At 44.8% G+C, this 15716-nt stretch overlaps 1 protein-coding gene across 2 annotated transcripts; it reads right to left on the bottom strand.

The window, feature by feature from the left end:
- Nucleotides 1-1462: 1462 nt before the first annotated feature.
- LOC136657159 (uncharacterized) lies at nucleotides 1463-15658 on the bottom strand. Of its 2 annotated transcripts, XM_066633824.1 has the most exons (13): nucleotides 15207-15286; nucleotides 14661-14743; nucleotides 13035-13233; nucleotides 12462-12827; nucleotides 11730-11824; nucleotides 11370-11547; nucleotides 10321-10552; nucleotides 9238-9791; nucleotides 8598-8703; nucleotides 7860-8053; nucleotides 7482-7645; nucleotides 4619-4868; nucleotides 1463-2917 (listed from the first exon to the last, which is right to left on the bottom strand). In XM_066633824.1, the coding sequence occupies exons 3-13, from the start codon at nucleotides 13224-13226 to the stop codon at nucleotides 2693-2695; spliced, it is 2556 nt and encodes an 851-aa protein (XP_066489921.1). In that variant the 5' UTR covers nucleotides 13227-13233; nucleotides 14661-14743; nucleotides 15207-15286; the 3' UTR covers nucleotides 1463-2692. The 2 variants fall into 2 exon arrangements, with proteins under 2 accessions (XP_066489921.1, XP_066489920.1); XM_066633823.1 differs by lacking the exon at nucleotides 14661-14743 and having other exon boundaries at nucleotides 15207-15658.
- Between the last annotated feature and the right edge of the window lie 58 nt (nucleotides 15659-15716).

Here is a 15716-nt window from a genome sequence, read left to right as displayed (position 1 = left end):
GGACCCCTCCCCCTGCACCCCTAGCCCCAATCCTACTGGACTCTCTTGCTTTTAGACACTATGAAGCCCTAAACTGAACTGAATGCTGCAGGCTTAAGCCCCCTTCAAACACAGTTAGTAGCATAGGTGCCACTTCCTCAAGGTGTGATTTCATTCCACTGGGGGAACCTTTCTGCCAAAAATGGAATTTGAGAGCTTATGCAGATTTTACAAAAGAACCACCATTTTAAAAATCAGAATAAACCAGTATAATAACAACAGATACAACAGGGGTGTCAGACATAAGGCCCGGGGGCTGGATGCAGCTCCTGGAAGCTTTTTATCTGGCCCTCAGGCTCTCAGCTGCTGAGGTGTTACAGCTGAAATAGCAGCCCACCTGAAAATTGGGCTTTCCCAAATCTTGAAATATGATCAAGATTTGTGTACTTTCTCTTCTGTCATTTGCAGTTAATGAGTTTCTATATGAGAAGAGGGTCTGATTTCCGGGCATTAGCTGCTTAATGATGTCACTTTCTGCTTCATGACATCCCTTCGGCCCTCTGTGTGAAACAAGTTTGTCACCCCTGAGATACAAGCAGTTTAAAACCAGGAAAATGAAAGAAAATAATCCCTCTAAACACAGCCTCAAATAGCTAATGAAAAAAATAACATACTAAAATCAGCAGTAAAAAACTTTTGTTGCTATCAGCACACTAGCAGCCACTATCAAAAGCTTGGGTAAACATTACTCCTAAAAGATAAGAAACAGAATCAGGCCATCATTCTTTGTGGAAGTATGTGTGTCTGTAACTAGGAGTTCCTTCATTGAGGATCTCTACAGAGAAAGTCCCCTTTCCAATTGCCACCCACCTAAGTTGAGAAGGGCTTCTGATGACTATCTCAGCTGTTATTCAGGCTCATGTTGGAGAAAGTGTCTTGTTCCCAGACCCTGCTCTACAGGTCAAAACCACCACTCTGACTTGTGTCCTGAAAGGCCTGAGCTGCCTATAACTAGCAGCTGTTTTCAACACAGATGGAACATGCAGTGTAGCAAAGGATTTAGGATCCATAGAATCCGGATCCTAAACACTTGTGCCATTATATCTCCTTGTGCTATCAAATTAGCATCTCTGCAATATTGGCATTATGTTATAAGATGGCAGCAACATAGCATGACACGGTGTAAGTGCCATCCAAACATTTATTTTCTACTATAACACAGATTAACATAATCAGAGGGAGAAATAAAAACCTTCTTGGGCTGATGAAATAAGGCCTGACTCAGCAGCAGGAGGTGGATAACTGCAAAGCATAAATGGGAATTGGAGGTTGGGAGCATGACTGCAGGCTGGGTAGTACCTTTCCCCAAGAATTACAAGATGTGAAATTAACTAGACCAGGGGCCTCCAAACTCTGGCCTGCAGACTAGACCTGGTGCCCCAGGATTACCCATCCAGGCAAGGCGGTGGCAAAGACTTTTTGTTCCGCAGCCTCCAGTTTTTGCAGCCAATCTTTGCAAAAACTCATGCTGGGCAACCACTTCCCCCAGGAAATCAAGGTGCAAAGCCTTCTGGGAGGATGGGCAGTGGAAGTGGTTGCCTGGTGCAAGTTTCTGCAAAGATTGGTGGCGAAAACTAGCAGCCGTGGAACAGAAAGCCTTTACAACCACCTTGCCCAGCCAGGGAATCCTGGGATACAGGCTGGATCTGCGGCACAGAACAAAAAGTCTTAGCTACCACCACGCCTGGATGGGTAACCCTGCAATGCAGCAGGCTGCAGTTTGGAGACTGCTGAACTAGACCATGTTGCAATCAAACAAGGGAAGGGAGCACTAGAAAGGGCAAGCACAAGTGGGAACATAAGGCTCGAATGGATTTCATGTACTTTAGGGTACCTTTGCTAAGAAGTACAAAAGTACTTCAGGCATTGGGAGACTGGGGCAGTGTGGACATTTTTCAGTAGGCATACATAACTAACACGCCAGAATGGACATTCTATTGCAATAGTGCTGGTTATGCTTTTGAGGATGAGTTTCACCTTTCCCAGGGTACAGCTTGTCATAAATGCGTTCCAAACTGGCCTGATCACAACCAGGCTAGGACACTACGAATGAATGTGTATAGTACAAACAATGAGAATCTACTACATACTACAAAGCAACCTCTGGTGCTGACCAACTATTTTCTGTACGCAGCCTCATGAGGGCTATACAACATGTTACATTAAGGGCACAATTAGAACTGATGTGCTTGTTTGTTATCTTTGAATAGGAGCTATGGTAGTGAAGTGATCTGGACTGGGATGGTGATGTGGGAAGAGAGGGGTCTGAACCCTTTGCCCCTGACACAATCCTGATGCATATCTGGTCCCTCTGTGGCTGCTGTTTACCTGTGGAGGAAAAGCTTCCACCTCCTGGGAAAAGCAGCCATTGGGGTGGGGTGGGGGGGGTGGTACTGGTGGCAGGGAGGGAACCCGATCTGGATTAGGACTGCAGGGGGCCAAAGGGTTGAAGTTATCATGGTCCTGATGTTGGTTTCCCCTCTTCCACAGTTCCTATTTAGAAGCAAACACGTGAGATCTTACCATGCATTTAACGTAACATGTTGTTTTGCCTCAAGTGGAACCATTTTACAGTCTTCAAACACTTCAGGCACTGTATTTATGAACAGGACAGGAGGTTGGTTCCAAAGGTTGTCTTGTGCAAAGGACCTCTTTAGGGTAGTAGTGAGGCACAGAGTGTCAGCAGGCTCTGCTCTTTCAGGTACTGCTGGAGGTCCCGATGTTTCTGGCTTTCCTTCTCCACTTGCTGGGACACCTGGTCCCTCTTTTGCAACATTTGCCTTTTAGCAACTGCCTTCTCCCTCTTCTGGGCTTCCTGCTCCTGAACTGCAACTTCCGAATTCTTCTGCATGGACTGCACTTTCGTCCTCAGCAGCTCCTACCGAAAAAAGCAGTAAAGGAATTTGAAATCCTTCAAGGAGGCAGCTCTTCTTCTGATCATAGGAAGGAGGAGTGGGGAATAAACCAAACCTTATCCGACATCTACAAAAGTAACGCAAAAATGTTCTTTCATGCACTGCTTTATTAAACATATCTGAAATGCAATAAAAATATTCCATCAAATCAGAAAAATGGAAAAGGAGGAATATTACAATAATGAAAAATATACAAAAAGGTGCAAGTCATCTGAAAATTGTCATTTTGGTATTTGATAAAGGGGTGCCAGGGATGGCCCAACAGGATTGGCTGCCTCTGGCTGCCCCTGAACTGTTGCCACACATGCTTCTACACTTCACCCCCCTGGCAAGAACAAAGCAGACTCTTAGCTTGGTACTTCCCACGTGATCCTTTACAACAAAACAGAAAGTGAGGGTCCTGCTGGAAGCTTCCAACTTGTCCCACATTTCCTGTTTTATCTGAAGAGACTGCAAGGAAGGAGGGTAAGTGAATTGCTGCTGCCTGAATGGTATGTTTGGGTGCAAGCAGTAGGAATCCACTTCCCTATCCCCTCACTTTGCTTCTTTCTTGCACAATCCCTGTTAAGTTTAGAGGGGCCACACAAGGAAGGAGCAAGTTGAGGGGATATGGACACAGACGATCCGTTCCTGCTCATGAAGTGGACTGATGCAGCACTGCAGGCTGGAGGGAGGGTGCAGCAGACTTGGGATAAAGGGCATCCCAACCGTGCCATTTCCCCCTCCACCCCTTAATATGAGCCAAATCATTTGCGACATGGATGGCCTGGCCCTGGTCGAACCCAACTCTTCATAATCTATCCTGACCTCTTCTTAGATCCCCTGATCTTGAAATATAGAGATGTTTCCGTTCCATTGTCCAAATCTTTTCGTGTCTTGTAGTTTTAGTATGAAGAATACCAGGACACGGCTTACATTGAACGAATGACCAAACTAATGTCCACCTTGGTTATATGAGATTCTATTCTCAAGTGTGTACTGTAGAGATACCAGAAGAAAAGACAATCCCTTTTATTAGCCCATGAAACCTCTGTATGTCTGCCAAGTTATTCTTTTGTGATCCATCAAAGCAAGGGCTGAGCAACCTTCCAATACTGCCATTTCTTTTAGACTTGTCCAGATTTTGTTAAAAGTGAAACGTTTAATTCGCCTGTCAAATATTGTTAACTGTATCTTCATTCAGTCTCAGCTTCCCCTGCTGATTCTTGTCGACCTGAATGCAGTTGCTTTGCTTCTTAATCACTATCCATTCAGATTTTATAAAAAACGGTTAGCTTATATGGTATTCCCATCTAGGCAGATCTGACCTTTTCTGCTCTGAGCTGTCAGTCAAAAAGCTAAATCCTCATCTTCTGGCGAGCATATCAGAGTGAAGAACCTCTACTATTGTAACCTCCTTTTTTATTTCCAATCCCTTACCCAGCTAAGATAGCATTCCTTGTTTTCAAGCTTATAAATGTAAAAGCTCAGACTCAGCTATGTAAACAGATTGAAACAGATTTGAACAAGTATTTCCATGGCATCAGTGTCACCCTTTCCTTCCCAAGGTATGTGGCTTTTCTTGGTAAACAGAAAAAAACACCCTGTTCATACTCCATGAACATCTGTCCATATGAAAGGAATGGTCTGAGGAACAGGGAAGAGTATAAGTGAATAGTCCTCACCAGCCTCCTTTTCTCATGGTTGTCAAGTCTTTGGTTGTGTTCAGTCAGCAACTTTTCCCTCTGCTCGCGCTGTGTCTTTAAGAACTCTGCCCTTTGACTTTCTTTGTTCCTTTCCTTGTCCTGCAAGCAGGATTCCTGCCTCTTCTTCTCTGCTCTTGCAATCTGGAGCTGTTCCATGCGCTGACCAGCCCTGTCACTCTCCTCCTCCTGCTTTTGTAAGCCTTGCAAGCTTCTCTGGAGTGATCTTTGCCTGTTTAAAAAGAACCAGGAAAAGTCAAGCAACTATTGGACTCTCAGACTTCTCAGTCTGTTACATGAAATGAAGATACTGAGGTCCTGCCAGTTTGTTGTCAACAGCTCTAGGCATTGCCGCGGGCTAAGCTAAACTGTTACCTTCTTCCTACCTTTCCACTTAGAGGGATTCCAACGTAAAGCTTTGCTCCCTTGACTTCTCCTTTTGTGGCTGCAGCCTTATGCAGAGTTAAGCCTGCCTAAGCACACTGAAACATGTGTCACTTTGCCTAGGATGGGCCCGCACGCAACCCCATGAAAGCACATGCATAAAAATGTGAGGTTGAAATAGGAGATGACTGCCTTTATAAGCCTGTGGAGGGGGCTTCTCCAAGACTGTAATTGTTGAGGCACTTTAAATATAATAGAACAATAATATTAAAATACATAAGTTTTTCACTTATTTTCCCCATGTACAGTCTTGACACTATGACAACAAAGAGCAAACAAATGAGGAATAACAGTGGCTGACTATGTCAGCAGAAAAAAAAGTTCCCAAAGAACAATTTTGACTACTACTGCTCAATTATTTTTAAAGCACTTTTGTTTGGAAAGTATTTTGTGCACTTTTTACATTTTCTTACCCTCACAACAGTGTGCTGCACGGGGTCAGGGATAAGGCTCATTGGAAGAGCATTTGCTTTGCATGTAGAAGGTCCCACACTGAACCCTAGCATCTCCAGGTATGGCCAGGCGTTACCCTTGTCTGAAGCCCTGGAGACCTGCTGCCAGTCAGTGCAGTCAGGATCTGAGTTAAGGCACAATCCTAGCAACTTTCCAGCACTGACATAGCTGTGCCATTGTGGCGTGCACTGCATCCTGCAGTGGGGAGCCAGTCAAGGGGGCCTCCTCAAGGTTTGTTACCTTACCTTGGGGCTGCATTGCAGCTAGGTCAGTGCTAGAAAGTTGGTTAGGACTGTGCCCTTAGATGGATAGAAGGATCAGTGGTCTGACTCAGTAAAAGGCAGAATCCTAGCTTCACCTGTGAGGTAGTTATTCCCATTTTACAGATTAAGGTTGAGTGAATCCTTGGGCTGTGGCTTACCCAAGAACACACAACGGGTCCATGGCAGACGTGGGACTTGAACCCAAGTCTCCAATATGGAAGTATTCAGGTCTCTATTCACTCAACCACACTTCTAAAGGAGAATCTAAAGGAGACTCTATAAGCTCAGAGGATGGGGTGAGCCACTCTGAGCGCTACTTTGGAATAGCACTGCAACTAAGGACAAAGTCCTAACCCACTTTCCAGCACTGACATAAGGGCAATGAAGCTCTGAGGTAAGGGAACAGATATTCTTTTATGATGAAAAGGCCTCCATGACTGCCACCCAACTACAGGATGCAGCACATGTCCCATCGGCACAGCTATGCCAGTACTGGAAAGTTGGTTAGGATTTGGGTCTAAGACATATGTTAAGGTTCATGTACAGTTGAGTAACTCAGTCAACTGTACATCATTTCTTAAAAACTTGCTAGGAAGAGGTCCTCATTAAGTGTTTCTCCCATGCTTTGCATCCTGGCATATCCAAGACAAGGATCTCGGATAGCAAATCTGAGGAAACCTTGGAGAATCTCTCCCAGCCAGAATAGATAGCACTGAGCTGGACGGACCAATGGCCTGATGAAACATAAAGCATAGAGATTTTCACAAGCGCTGCTACCTGGAAAATGGAGGTGTCTGGAATCATACCCGGAACCTTCCACATGCAAACCACCTGCTCTGCCATTGAGCTACTGCCTTTGATGTATTTACTTATAAACTACAGGAAAATAGTCCTGAAAATAGAACAGAATATTTGTTTGATTTGTACCCCACCTTTCTACCTGGAGGGCACCCAAGGTGGTTGAAAACAATTAAAATATATATATAAAAAACCATAAAATACAAATAAAACTATAAAATAGACAATAAAAGCCACTCAGCAGCAATGATAAATAAAACCATTAATTACTCAAAAAGCAGCCATCATACCCTCTTACTGGGCATCAAGGGTTTCTGGAATAAAAATACCTTCAGGTTAACAGAAGGTTACCAGCTTTCGGTAATCTTACCCCTTCCTTGTTCATCCTTAAAACTTATCCTTCCCTTTTATTTCCCACCTTTGTTATATCATGGAACCTAAGGTGGCGTACATTGGTTCCCAGATGGTCACCTGACCAGATTTAGGTCCAAAACCTAACCCATTTTTCAGCACTGGCATAGCTGGGCCAATGGGACCTGTGCTGCATCCTGCAGTTGGGGGGCACTCACGGAAGCCTCCTCAAAGTAAGGGAATGTTTGTTTTCTTACCTAAGAGCTGCATTGCCCTTATGTCTGTGCTGGAAAGTGGGTTAGGACTGTGTCCTTAGTTGCAGTACTGTTCCAAAGTAGCGCTCAGAGTGGCTCACCCCATCCTCTGAGCTTATAGAGTCTCCTTTAGGTTCTCCTTTAGAAGTGTGGTTGAGTGAATAGAGACCTGCCCTTATGTCAGTGCTGGAAAGTGGGTTAGGATTGCACCCTTAATCCTGCTTTAGCAAGGTGGCTGCATCACGTGCTCTCAGGCCATGCCCTGGAACCATCTCTGATTACCTCTTTTTGTCAAGCCGCAGCTCTTTTCTGAGGTGCTCCTCCTGTTGTTTCTGTGCCTCCATGTGCCATCTCTGCTCCCATTTCTGATGCTTGAACTCTATCCTGGCTGTGTTGACGTCCATCTCCCTTGAACCACCTTGAGGTGCCTCTTTCACTGCTAATCTCTGGGAGAGAAGAGTCCTTCCTGTTGAGATTAGTTTCCTCCAAGTAAACTAATCCCCCACTGGCCTTCACCTCAAGCTAACACAGAGGTGCTTTACAGATAGGCCCAGCCTGGTAATTCAATACGGAAAGGCCAAACTAGACATGCCCAAGCATTACAAGGAATTATTTTTTTCTCTCCTAGCATGGCAAGGTTGGGTGGAGGAATGTTCTCACCTGCATGGATGGGACACTGAAGCTCCTTCTTATGTGCAAAACAGATTCAATAGCTGAACGGTCTTTCTTCAATGATTGGTTCACATGGTCAAACATGGCCTGGAGTTGGGAAGTACCTGCAGCATAGGTCTTCCAAGAAGGGCTCCTTTGGGAGTATTGGGCTAAAGAGTCATTCATGTTGGGCTGAGAAAAGCCTGTTGTATGAAATAGGTCTATTAATTGTGAGGTTGGGAGGTTGTTAAAATCAGACAGCAGAAAAAAGCTGATGCAGGACTCTTGCTGGGCTTATGAATGATAAGGCACAAAAGAGCAGCCCACAGGCCTGGCTGGCAGGGGATGGAAGAAGAGCTGATGTGTCAACAGCAGGGATGAGCTAGGTTGAGAGAAGCCCCACTTCCCATAGACACTATCAGAGAAGGACTGTACCTAGGTCACTGTCCCAGGCAGGACCTTCTGCTTTCCTTTTAAGTGGCATGAAAGCGTCTGAGAAAAGCCTTCTCCTTCCAAAAGCAGGGCTGTACTGGTGATGGCCAAAGTATAGCCGCAGAAAGAACCTGGGCATAAGAATCCCCAAATGGATGTGTGCTCCAAGGACAAGAGTATACAAGTCTGGACTGTTTGCCAGTTCTGTACTCTTATCACTCTAGTTGCCAAGAATTGTGCTTCTATGAATATATTATTTCAATACCTATTTGAAGGTCATTGGTAGTCTCTGGTCTTTAACCTTAGCTACTTTACCTTTCTGCTTTTGCCAAGTTGTGCATTTGTCTGTGTTGACAGCTACATCTATCATGGTGCCAGCACCTTCCCTTGGATCTTCCAAAGCCCTCTCCCTCTGCGGGTCCTGTGAAAATCAATAAAGAACCAAAAGCTGTCAAAGCACGTTGGAAAAGGATGGCAATGGAAAAGCTGCAATTCACCCTGTGATGCAGAGTAGAGGGTGGAAAGAGATCTTGAGTTTACTATATTTAGGTATATTTATATGAGTACGTGTACCAAAATAGTAAGCTATACCTGTTTAAAGACAGATGGTAAAAAAGTCAAGGTGTTTGGAGAAAAGTAGAAATAATTTCAATGTTACTGAAACAATAAACCCCTTTTTATGGGAATCCCTTTCCTTGATTATAAAGGGCTAAATTGGGTGATACAACTCCAGCCGATGAGACAGCTCTAACCTGGTCCAATGAAAACACATGTTTGAGACCTGAGCACTACAGGTACTATGACTGGACTCTTTGACAATATCTGGCAATATCTTGTAATTGTGCTCTAATGATCACTTTGTTGCTTAAACCAGAGATAACGGGATTGAGAACAATGATACTCTGCAGGTAGCTTAAACAATTTTGACACCGACATAGCCAGCATAAAGTTGTACCTTATTGGGTTTTGTCATGTTGCTCTCTATCCCTTCACAAGATTTTAAATCTGCTAAGTTCTCATCTTTCTTTTGCTTCCTGCTCTCTTCCTTCTCATTCTCACTATTCGTTGTAACAGACAGCCTCCCCTTTGCCAGCTGCTCTTCTATCTTTCTGCTCAGTTCTTCCTTTGTCAGGCTGGTTCCTGGGATCAAGGCATCATCTGATTTTATTGTACACACTGGAGACCTTATGGGCTCCCAAGCTGGCAAAGAGAAATGGCAAAAGGGAGTGGTGCAGTGGCTACCAACACACTGAGCCTTTGGAGTACGTGTCCAGTCAATTTGACTTAAATGGTTCTGTCTGCAAGGTCCCGATGCTCTGTAACCAGGTGGTACAACACTGGGATAACCGGGGCTCTGCTCTACCAACATCTGCCGTGCCGATAATGGCATCTGGAGCTCAAGGATGATACGGTCACTCGAAGCAGGAGGGATCCTCACGGCAACATCCGCAGACACTTTCTTAGTCTGCCCATTCCAGAAATTCACCAGCACTTTGCTGTTTTTAAAGACTGTAAACAGAAACATGCGGAACACCATTTTAGAAACAAGCATAATATACCCCATTGCTCTAAAACCTGCTCCAGGGCTCCCAACTTCAGCACAACAGCAGACATCAGTACTCCACAGCCTGCCAAGGACTGTCTGAGTTGTCCAGTTTTTCTTCTGTAGATGTAATCCCGGGGACATCGTTTAAGGCACATTCTCAATAGCAAGTGGGTCAGATCTAAAAAGGTGAAATCAAAGCTATACAAACAATGTATTATCTGGGACAGGTGTCATCACATAGGGAGGAGCTGTAGCTCAGTGGTAGAGCACATACAGAAGACCAAAAGGTTCAATAGAATCTCCAGGTAGGGCAGAGAAAAATTGCTGTCTGAAATCCTGGCAGGTTGCTGCCAGTCCAGGTTGACAACACTGAGTGGGATGGTCTGACTCAATATGAGGCAGTTTTCTATATGCTTTCCTATTCTTCTACTGCATAATTAAAAACAATAACAAGCAATTGGGATCTATGGAGAGGGAGAAAATAAGCAATACCTGAATGAGATAACCCAGCTTCTTCCACTTGGAGGATGATGCCTGGGCCATATCGTTCACCTTTCTTGTCACAGGGAGCCAAGACTCTGTCTCCTGGATCTAAGGGCTGCCACCTGGCATCTTCATAATGGATGATATCATACAGAGGTGTTTCTTGCATGTGAAGCTGAGCCTTGCCTTTCGATGTCCGCTGGGACCTCTCAAACACAATTAGAACACGGTCTCTGGAGCCCTATGAAATTAACCCAGAAATCTCACCAGCTAAGTCTGCAAGTTGCCACAGAGGTATATATTCATTCATCCTGCTACTCACTTACTTATTACATGTATACCCTCCTTTCTAACCTACAGGACCTAAATATGTATCAAAGACCCAATAAAAATTAACAATTAAAACAATAATAAAAGCCTCACATCAAAAAACTTACAACCAGAACATGTCCATAAAGGTCATGACCATAAAACATTCCATAAAGGGGTTGAAGTCCATTCCATCAGAGAAAACAGTCCTTTGGATATAGCCCATTCACTCTTATTTCAGCATTTTGCACCATTCATGAGATCAGGGCTCTGATGAGCCAAAGACAACAAAACATTCCACAACTTGTTCTGGTGTTTAGTCGGAGAAACCAGTGAAGGTCAGTGAAGGTCTGGATGTGGTAGAAACAAAGTGAAATTAAATCTGGACAAGGCAGAAGTTCTCCTGGCCAGGAGGTCTGATGAATCAGTGATGGTGTGTCAGCCTGTTCTGGAAAAGTTACACCCCTGTTGAAAGTTCACTCTTTGGAAGTACAACTGGGCCCATTTCTGCTTTTAGCGGTCCAGCTGGTGCTTATTGCAAAGAAATCCCTTCTTTCAATTGACCAAGTTGTCTAGGCACCCAGTAAGCAAAACTGTTACATTTAATACATCATCAGCATTTCCGAAAAGGTTCTCATAGAAGACACAATGAAACCATATCATTCCTCGAAACACGGGCCAACAAGAGAAAGGCCTAGTATGAGGGGCATGGGAGGAGTTTCCAACCATTCTTAAATAAACAAACTTACCTTCACCCCTTGGACAATGTGACTTAGATAGTAATATCCATCTGTCTCTTTTCTGGCTAGGACTCGGATTCCCCTCTGGAATTCCTGAATCTTTGGGGAACAGTCTGCTAAATCCTCCTTTCCAAAGCTTCTTAGAAATGTATTAGGAGAATCTGAGTTCCACACACCCAAAGGAAAACTGTGGATACAAAAAAGTAATAAGTCCCAGGAAGGACAAGACTTACAATGCTTGATAACCAGTATTACCCAGATTAATGTAAATCGAGGCTGAAGGATAAACCTAAAACTGATTGATTTTTTAGTTCCCATTCTAAAATTAGCAAGATGCTCTACTGATCTATCCACAGTCCTTAAACTTACTGTGTTTTTGTGCGGTCTCTTGTCAGCAGAGTGGAACATTGCTGCTTGCTGATACAATCGCAACAGTTTATACCCATAACGCAACCAGGATTATCCTAGAAATAATATTGCAGAATGATGGAATTACAGAGCTGGGATGGATCTCAAGGGTCTCCTATTCCAATATATTCCATTATTGGCAGGACTTCAATATCCTGTGGTCCTTCCTAACAATTTGATTAACTGGATTGTTCCACACATATGTAAGCCTATCACTATGGTTAAAATATCAAGTGATGACTTGCATGTGTGAATGAGCCTCCATAGATCTAACACCATGGACAGAATGTTCATACCAACTGAAGTTGGTGCAAATGCTACATGCTTCAATGGAGTCAAGCTCTAAGAACATAAGAAGAGTCCCACTGGATCAGGCCAAAGGCCCATCTAGTCCACTTCCTATATCTCACAGTGGTCTTGGGAGTGGCAACAAGAGACCTGCATCCTGGTGCCCTGCCTTGCACCTGGCATTCTGAGGTAGCCTACTTCTAAAATCAGGAGGTTGCACATACAAGCCATCATGGCTTGTAACCTGTGATGGACTTTTCCTCCAGAAGACTGTCCAATCCCCTTTTAAAGGCATCTCTCATGTTTGACAAAGGATAATCAAGGGTCAACTAACTAAGTGACAAGAATGGTATACTGCCATGTGTGAACCAACCCTATGATTGCAATTATTTAATTATCATTTACCTCATCTGAAGTTCTGTCAAAGCTGAGCCTGGTCACCTGAAAGGAACCTCCAGAAGCCTTGGCTACTTTCTCCAATGTTTCTTGGGAGGTGTTTCCATTTTCCTCTTCATTTCCTACCAAATACACAATGTGCAGGGGGCGTGCTTCCCCAGCATCCCTAAGGTGGTTACAAATTTCCTCTGCAGTACACTCAGGTAGCCCACTGGTGAACAGGTATGCTGCTTGGCAGGTGGGGTCTTCCAGTGCTGCTGCTACCGCACTGAAGGCACTAACCCCACTGCGGCAGGGAAGGGCTCGGATCCAGGCAGCTGCTTCTACAATGCTGATGAGAGAGCATTTCACCAAATGTTCCTGCCATTTTAACACCTGCAGAGGAAATGAAAGAATGATCTGCAGTGATAAAAGAAAAACAATCAGAAAGGTTGGGCATCTCAGGGACTAGGAGCCACCCCCTTCCTACTGTGTGGCTTGCAGGTGATTCTAATTCAGATTGCTGATCATGTACATTCCTGTTCATATTGAAGTGACCCTAGAGAGAGAAGTTGCTTTTACTCTGACATTATCTTCTATTACCTTGCTGGCACAGTTGACAATGTTGAACATGAAATATGTTGGCTTGCTGGCTAGTGAAAAGAGAGTCTTTATGAGGAGTTCTTTCAGGATACACAACTTGGGTGCCTTACTTTCTGAAGCACAGATCACAAAAGTCACATTCTGCTCGTGGATGTCAGGCAATAAGAGTGAGGTGCCAGAAATTCCAGGCATTTCTGCACTATAAATAAACAGATAAATAAATAATTTTCAATTTCAGCTTATCAGTCCCCACCAAGTATTTTCAGATTTTCCAAGATTTCCCCTCCAAACTCATGTTATCATAATGTCCCTATTCCCTCCAAACTCTTACTCCATCCATTTAACCCAGGGGTGCTCAAACTTTTAACTTTAGGGACCCTGGACCTTTAAAATTGTGTAGGAGAGATAATTTCAGCAGGTGCAGCTTGTCATCTGTGGGATGACAAGTTGCACCTGCTGAAATTCTCTCTTCTATACATTTGTTAAAGGTCCAGCACCCCTAAAGTTGAAAGTTTGAGCACCCCTGATTTAACCCATTTCTGCCTGGCCTGCAGGTGTACACATATGGTCCCTCTTGCATATATGCAATGTTGGGCAGAAAAGTCTTAATATACAACAAATAAAAATATTAAATAAAAATTTTAAATATTATGCCAATAAAGGTTTCTTGACAATTTTTTTAAAAAATGAGATAATTCTTTTCAAACAGTTTGCACAGTAAACATGCCATGTGAATAATGAATATCACTAATCATTGACTAATGGCAGCGACATTTTAAAGTATAATTAGATTTTCATCTGACAAAAACCTACTACATACTAGGAGCAGGAAGTGTGGTTGGATTGCCCAATCCTATCCAACTTTTCAGCACCGGTGCAGCCACAATGCAGCCCTGGTGTAAGGGAACAAATGTCCCCATACCTTGAGGGGGCCTCTGTGACTGCTTCCCCAACACAGGAAGCAGTGCATACCCCATTGGCACAACAGCACTGGCATTGGAAAATTGGATAGGATTGGGCCCTGAGTTGCCGGTACTGCCTGGAGAGCTAAATAGGAGAATCTGTGGTTGTGTTTCTGGATGGGAGATGGAATGCCAGGCTGTGGCAGGATGGAGTCGCTAGTGAGCTGATTACTGCAGTGTGAGCATTGGGGGAGTGGGCAAAGGCCAGCCGGCAAGAACACAACCTTGAGGACCTGTTCAGACTTGTGATTTATGATTTCTGCTGAAGTTCAGCAGCATGTAGCCAGAAGAGATAACCACAGTGTGAAGACAACATCAAGTGACTGAGGGGGTCTGTGAATACTCACAGAACATATTGTAAAACAGTGGTTCTCACACATTTAGCACTGGGACCCACTTTTTAGCATGAGAATCTGTTGGGACCCACCGGAAGTGATGTCATGACCAGAAGTGACATCATGAAGCAGGATAATTTTTAATAATCCTGGGCTGCAATCCGACCCACACTGACCCAGGAGTAAGTCCCATTGACTAGCATTGTTCAAAGCATCTTCACAGTAGTCTGTGAAGATCTTTGACATTTCCCCAAATGCAGACACGTACCATGAAGTAGCATGAAGGCAAATATATTCAAAATGAAATACTAAAATGAATGGGGACCCACCTGAAATTGGCCCACAACCCAGAGTTTGAGAAACTGTTGTAAAAAACCCATTTGGCTTAGACTAGCCTGCCCATGAGTGTGATCTAAAAAACAGAGAAAAGTGGTGTCTGTGTGCCTGCAGCTACTTCCCAGCATGCACAATACTCCTGTGGAATTCCCTGCCACAATATGTTGTGATGCCCATTGGGTTAGATTGCTTTAGAAAGAGAAGGGACTGGACCTATTCAAGGAAGACCAGTCTCCTAATGGCTTTTAACAGGTGGCCCATACCCCTGAAGAGGAAGCCATCAGCACAGTGTTGCTGGAGCTCCCAGGGCATCTGGCTGGCAGCTGGTACAAGGAGAATTGTGTACACTATGTGGAGCTTGCTCTAATACAGCTAAGAACATGTGGTGGGCCTGTGGAACTCCCTGCCACAGGATGTGCTGATGGCCTGGGTGCCTTTGAAATGGAATTAGACAGATTTCTGGAGGAAAAGTCCATCAAGCCATGATAGGGACGTACAAACCTCCAGCGCTCCCTCAAACCCCCCCCCTGCGAACTTACGTGGTCTCGTGCTCTCCCTCCGACTCATCCCCGCCCTCGTGTGCTACCCCAGCCATGGCCCGTTGCCTAGCAACCAGGCACCACAGACGGAACCATCTTGAAGGAAGGGGAGCGCCGCTTATATACGACAGAAAGCTTCACCGCCCTCGCTCCCCTCTGGCCGCCACCGAGGCCTGTTAGCCACAAGAAGCGAGTCGTTTCGCCGCCTAGGCGGGAGAGGCGACTAAACCCGCACATGCGTGCGGGTTCCCCCCCACTGCTGAGTACTTGGTACGTCCCGGCCTGGTCCATTCTACCGCGCTCGGAGTGGGGACGCAATGATACTCGTAGAAGGCACAGCGGAAGGAGGACAGCCGCCTTCACAAGGACTCCCTCCCTCTTCAAAAGCGGGAAGATTTTTCAATGCTCCCCCCGTGACTGGGTGTTGGTACATGCCGAGGACAGCCCTGTGAGCGGCAGCCAATAGGAGCGCGTGTCATTGGGAGGCACTGCCTCCTCCCGCTCCTAGCC

This window comes from Tiliqua scincoides, chromosome 7, assembly GCF_035046505.1.
Source record: "Tiliqua scincoides isolate rTilSci1 chromosome 7, rTilSci1.hap2, whole genome shotgun sequence".
NCBI lineage: Eukaryota > Metazoa > Chordata > Lepidosauria > Squamata > Scincidae > Tiliqua > Tiliqua scincoides.
Note: the sequence above shows the minus strand (reverse complement) of the source record. Positions and strands in the feature narration are given on the sequence as shown.

What these genes read in the sequence shown, in the direction of transcription:
- LOC136657159 (XM_066633823.1), bottom strand. Translation starts at nt 15,262, where the DNA reads ATGGCTGGGGTAGCACACGAGGGCGGGGATGAGTCGGAGGGAGAGCAC. An exon ending in TTGTCAACTGTGCCAGCAAG is followed by an intron (nt 12,828 to 13,034) that starts GTAATAGAAGAT and finishes TTTCCTCTGCAG; the next exon opens with GTGTTAAAATGGCAGGAACA. An exon ending in CTGCGGCTTGACAAAAAGAG is followed by an intron (nt 4,869 to 7,481) that starts GTAATCAGAGAT and finishes CTTTTTAAACAG; the next exon opens with GCAAAGATCACTCCAGAGAA.